This window comes from Charadrius vociferus, unplaced genomic scaffold (assembly GCF_000708025.1).
Source record: "Charadrius vociferus isolate BGI_N301 unplaced genomic scaffold, ASM70802v2 scaffold15, whole genome shotgun sequence".
Taxonomy (NCBI): domain Eukaryota; kingdom Metazoa; phylum Chordata; class Aves; order Charadriiformes; family Charadriidae; genus Charadrius; species Charadrius vociferus.
In genome coordinates, this window is record NW_009650064.1 from 8,026,395 (window position 1) to 8,032,155 (window position 5,761).

Genomic DNA, 5,761 nt, shown 5'->3' on the forward strand with positions numbered 1-5,761 from the left:
TGCTGAACCAGGTTCATCAAATGCAGGAGGCACATTTTGTTCACAGAATAAATGGTATTGCTAAGTTCTGAAGATGAAATCCAGCCAAAATATTTACATCTTGATCCACATCTGCTTTTTAACAGGCCAGATTCTCAAGTAGTGGGATCTGGACAGTGTCCAGGTTGTTTCTGGCTTATGACTCTATCGGAAAAAGACAGCCACTGATTTTTTTTTTCTTTTAGACCATGCTTTAGTGAAAGTGGAGTATGGTAGCAATACTATCTGCATGCTGTCTTTCATTACAAATACATTTGGTGTTTATTCACAGTCAAAATGCAGACATGTCTGAACAAAGTTTTATAGAACAAAAAGTGGGGGAGCCACCTTGTATCTACAGCCTGAGCTGAACAGTTTTTTCTAAGAAAGCACCCGAATTTGGCTACCCAGCATCAGCCTTCTTCCCCAGACTATAAGGATCTCATTCATCTCCTGAGGGCCATGTGTAAGAAAAGACCTCAATACTGCCAGAAGTGCTTAGGACACAAATGGTATTGTATCCAGCCAGGGTAACACCTGATCATGAGTTTGTCTTGACAGCACAGGACAGCACCACCTTAAAGCTCCCCGGACAGCTTTGCACACCCACACGCCACCATGCAGAACCCTATGCCTGGGCCCTGAGTGCGATACAACTACCCCACCCCGCTGCCACAGTAGCCTCTGTTCTCACGGAGGTTTTGCTCTTTTTCTCCATTATTCAATGCACACATACACATACTTTCCAACAACTCAGTAATTAAGCTGTGTAAGCTACAAGTTTTCCAAAGGTGCATAAAGACATACAGGTTGCTGTGCTCCATTTAGTGCTCTTGAGACAATACAGCGTATTGCCCTGAAGCCTGAGTTTTATTAAGCTCAAAGCATTTTCCCTCTGCTCCCTACAAAACATGGCTCTGAAGCATCAACAGAAATTCTTGGCGCAATGTATTCATTCTGAAAAATCTTTAGCAACCTGAGTAGACAAGAATGTTCCCACCGTATTTTCCAATGACACAGAGTGGTAAAAGACATGTGGTGATGTAGCAAGACTGATCTGTCTAGATAGGGTGTTCAAGTAGACCTCCAGCTGCAAAACCAACTGTTCTTCTTTCATCCTTATGTCGCTTGTCCCAAACCACTTAAGAGAAAGGTTGAGGCAGCATTTTCATCACACAGCACTATTGCCAGTTATCTAAAATGGAGTGTTTCTTACCACAGTGCTTGAATAATTGCCTCCAAGGATTTCCAGTTGGCTTGGAACTACCGACCCGCCATGACCAGCAATGGGGTAGTTAAGACAGTAAACATCCCACTCTTATTTAAGCTTGCCCACTGTAAAGTGGAACGCTGCACAGAAAGCTCCCATGACTGCAAATTTGGCAGCACTGTCTGAACCCACTCTGCTTCTTTTATACAAATAAACCCTTATTTCACATGAGACTTCTACTTTGCAGAAGCTTCATTTTATAATATCAGATATGTCCCAGGACTTTAAGTATCTGGTTTATTTTTAGAACTGCTTTGTTTCTTTAATTAGTGTCTGATTTAACATCTTGGTCTTTAAGAGCTCAGCTGCCAGTGGAGAAGCTGTCTTGTCTTAGAACACTGGAAAAATGCATTGACACCCAAATTGGCTGCTGGCTGCACCAAATGCAGTATTATGAGATTATCCTGGAGGATGTGTTTCCCCAAAAGGAACAGGTCAATCAACTAGAGCATTCTGCAGAGCTGATTTACACTAGATTTGGGGTTTGCTATAATTACTGGAAGGCCTCAGGATGTCATATGGAACTCACCCTTTCCTTCTGGACGTTCATCTGTAATACATTTCCAGAATGGTGAAACAATTTCAAGGCTTACTGACAATAAGGAGAAAGAGCTTTACCTGGTTATCATCCACCGTGTATTTAAACTTTTTAGCAGAGGCTTTGGCAAGAGCTAGTGACGCTACATAACCAACCAGTGCTACTCCAAAAGCCTCAGTGACTACTTCAGGCAGGACATTCATGGGTGGCGTTTTCGGTGATGGTAACCTATAAAAAATAAAGACAGTCCTTTTTGCAAAGCCTGGAACATAACCTCAATGCACCTGCAATTCATGAAAATATAAGAGAAACAATCTTTGCGTGCATAGCTATTTTTTTTTAATACTTGTAGGGTGACATTTTTCAATACTTTAGATTAATAAGATCTGTGGGGAACTGCAGGAGAGAATTTATACAGGAAGATGAAACAGTTTCAGATGGAGTATTCCATTTGTAAACTTCAATTTGAGAAATTATGAAGGGATCCTTATAAATTAGCTCCCCCACTGACAGATAAAATAAGCCATCATTCTGTAATTTTGTAATGTGCAATAAAAAACCCTCTACTGTATTTTTTTCTTTTTTTATAGATGGCTTTCCTGTGAAGTGTAAACCTTTTAAACAATTTAGTATTCCTGTAGGTTATGGACAGTATGGACATTTATTCCATCTCATGGAGACTTTCTAATGGGGACTGCAATGAAACACCTCAGTTAAGAACCAAATCACCCCAGATGGTTTCTGTACTCCACGAAAAAGCTTCAGTCTCTCCAGAGCGCAAATCTCACAGCCTGAGAGCCAAACTGCACTCTGAAGGTTTCTAATGCCCTCCACTGACAAGTCAGTTAGTTATTCAGGTAAGTGCCTAAAAATACACAGGAATGATCCAGGCTTCTGCTTGTGTTCTTCAACACTACAGAATCTTCTCCTGTGAGGTTAGACAGAAAATGAGCTCCTGATTGAAGCTGCACCAATACACTTTAGCTGTTCATAACATGTATCAAAAGGGCACACTAAGCCATGTTTAGTCTCAGATAAGTAACATATATTAGCATGCCCTAAATACTTAAAAACAATTTTCTTTATCAGTGACTTCCCTTATTTTATTTCTATCAGTGCAAGCTGCCACACTTGCAGTCATGCTGCCTTGGACTTGTACTTTGTGAAATTTAGGGAAACCCTGCAATTTCCAAAAGGGACATTACCCAACAGCTGTGGTATTCCTTACCAACCCTTAGAGTCTGAGCATCCTCTCTGACATCTAATCTAATTTCTCTTTCCAGCCAATTATACCGAATATTTTTTTCCTTCCCTTCAATGTCATGGAGAAAAATGTATCACTGTCTGTAGTTAGAATGCTCTTTTCTAGATTAAGCATTTCTAAATCCTTTACATTTAATCAGAAACTCCATTTTCTAAAATTACTATATGAGTGGAGAAGAATGAAGTGTAGTAATCTACAAGCCTTCTGTCATTACAAGTCCTTTCTGCTACAACACAAGGCAACCCTCAAAAAGCAGGTTGCAATAATCTTTTAGAGAGTGCTCTGCCCTTCTCTCATACATCTATCAGCCATCATCAGGTAATTAGTACCTACTTTTTATTCCATAAAGTAATGAAAAAGCTATGAAAATGTACAAGAAAGCCTGCATTTTATGAAATCTATACAGATATACCTTGTTAACATGGGGTTGAATTGTGAAAGAGTATTTGAGGAGGCTGGAAACAAATTATTTTTGCCATTTCTTATTTCAGAAAACTACTTTGACCTCTTCAGAGACTGTTCTCAGAAGTAAACATATTTAAAAGCCACAAGCTAATAAAAAACACATTACCCTTCAGGAATATGTCCCACAACTTCTAGCCCATAGATGTATTCCATATCAGCATAGTAGCAGGCAACGGATGTAGCAATTATCTATTGATTCAACACAGAAAAAGGTGTTATGTTTCTATTGCTTAGCTTCTCACATGGTCCCCACTATTGCCATACCTAAGCACGTGACAGTGTTCGTGCATTTATCCTTAGATCAACCTGGTAAGACAGAGAAGTATTATCACAAAAATTTTTACAAATGTGGAAGAGAGTCAAAAGAAACTAAGATCTGGACACAATAATGAATTTAGAAATGATGACTGTAGAAGGACTATGCTGGAGTTTGGATGTTCAATGTTGGTGACGGGGATCAGTACAACTCTCTGTAAAGCCTCAGGAATCTTGCCAATCTCTGTCCAAATTTCTTGTGTGCAGCACACACCTCAGACCACTGCCATTCACGTGAGCAGCTTAAAATAATTCATAATTATTCCTGAGTGGTCTGATTCAGCTGATATTCTCCGAGCACATCTAATCCCGACTGGCAGCGTTGACTTCAGCACAAAACACAGTGGAAGATGTGGCTGCCTCTTATATTTATTTCCCTGCAGGTATAAATGTTGCTGAGGGAGTGGAAAGTTTGGCCCTGAGGAGTTTCGTGCTCAGTTCCTGTACTTCTGATGAGATGGACACAAATCCCAATAGAACAGGCACAGGTTCCAGTCCATGATCCTCAGTTTGCTGGTACATTTTATCCAGTATTGTTCAAAAGGCAACACAGAAACAGATCTTAGAGCAGGGACCAGAACTACACTACCTTCTTTTCCAGCATTTTGCCCAAGAAAAAGTATTCTCTTGTAAATAACTTTTTCCAGCAAAAGAAGAGTAATTGTGATGATCCACTCTGAAAAATACCTGTCCTTCTTTTTTTTTAATTTGTTTTCTTTTAGAGGTCTAGAGAAAAACAGAAATCTTCTGTCCTGGTGCTGGTTATTTGATTATAGCTTAATCCTTAAGTAGGGATTTACAATGCAATAGCTAATTTCAATTTAGCGTAAGCCATGTGAAAGGAAAATTGAAAGTAAAATTACAGGAAGCAATAGTTTAGGTATTTAGCTTTGTTGCAGATAAATAACAAGCAACATCTAAGCCCCAACTACCCAGCACAAGTGGAGTTATTATGTGCCCATTACTTTTCAGTTTCTATTTCAAACTTCTTACACTTTAACATTCTAGGCTTCTTCCTCTTGTGATTATGTAAAAAGTAGTAAACACACAAAAAATGTTATACAAATCGGTAATGTGTGTCCCTTCTTTCTTAATTATTTAGTCAAACTATTTCCTGCTCTTAAATTTAACATACAACCATGAAAACTAGCTAACCATTTAATAAGTGGCAGGTGTGGCTGTGGGTAATTGTAGGCAACACAGTAAACTTCAGCAGATTAGTTGAACCACTGAAAGCTTTGTAAAGCAAAAGTCTGACGTCTGATTTTGTACTTACCAAAACTAGATCGATGGGAAGAACAACTTTAATGTTTCTCTGAAATTTCTCATTCAGTTCTTTAACAAGAACAAGCACCACAATGCTCAGCAGGGAGAGAAGTAAAGCCTCCAACTGGACTGTTCTGATATTCTCAAATATGTAGGCATAAATCTACAATGAATGGCAAATAACAATCACAGATCAAACAATGTGTCATTTTGGGTCACATGCTATGGCATATTCTACACAGCTTCAGACATCTTAAATAATCTGTGAGAGCTGAATCAATATTGCAATCTGATGAACTGGCATACACTTAAGATTGTGTAAGTAAGAAAATAGCCCATTTATTGTTGCTAAAATACTATGGGCTTTTGAAAACTCAAAAACGCAGCAAATACTTGTATATATGAATTTAAAAATGTCTATTGGTAGAAAGAAGCAAGAAAGTTCCAGTAAACGCGATATGTAACTTCTTATTCAGTCTCATTAAATTCAGTAAGATAAATGAGTGTTGCACAAAAATCTTGGATGCACAATTTGTTTTCAGTGTCCATAGCTCACAACATCCACGAACTCTAACAGTAAAAGTTACTTCTGAGGAAAAAAATTTAAAGGCAGAAAGGAGAGGGA

At 38.7% G+C, this 5,761-nt stretch overlaps 1 protein-coding gene across 1 annotated transcript in view; it reads right to left on the bottom strand.

The window, feature by feature from the left end:
• The window catches only part of SLC26A7 (solute carrier family 26 (anion exchanger), member 7), a 72,787-nt gene that overhangs the window by 27,804 nt on the left and 39,222 nt on the right, over window positions 1-5,761 (bottom strand). The window contains exons 5-7 of the mRNA XM_009891856.1: window positions 5,147-5,299; window positions 3,662-3,744; window positions 1,907-2,054 (exon numbers count right to left, since the gene is read on the bottom strand). Coding sequence (XP_009890158.1) covers window positions 1,907-2,054; window positions 3,662-3,744; window positions 5,147-5,299 — 384 coding nt within the window. The remainder of the gene's footprint in view (window positions 1-1,906; window positions 2,055-3,661; window positions 3,745-5,146; window positions 5,300-5,761) is intronic.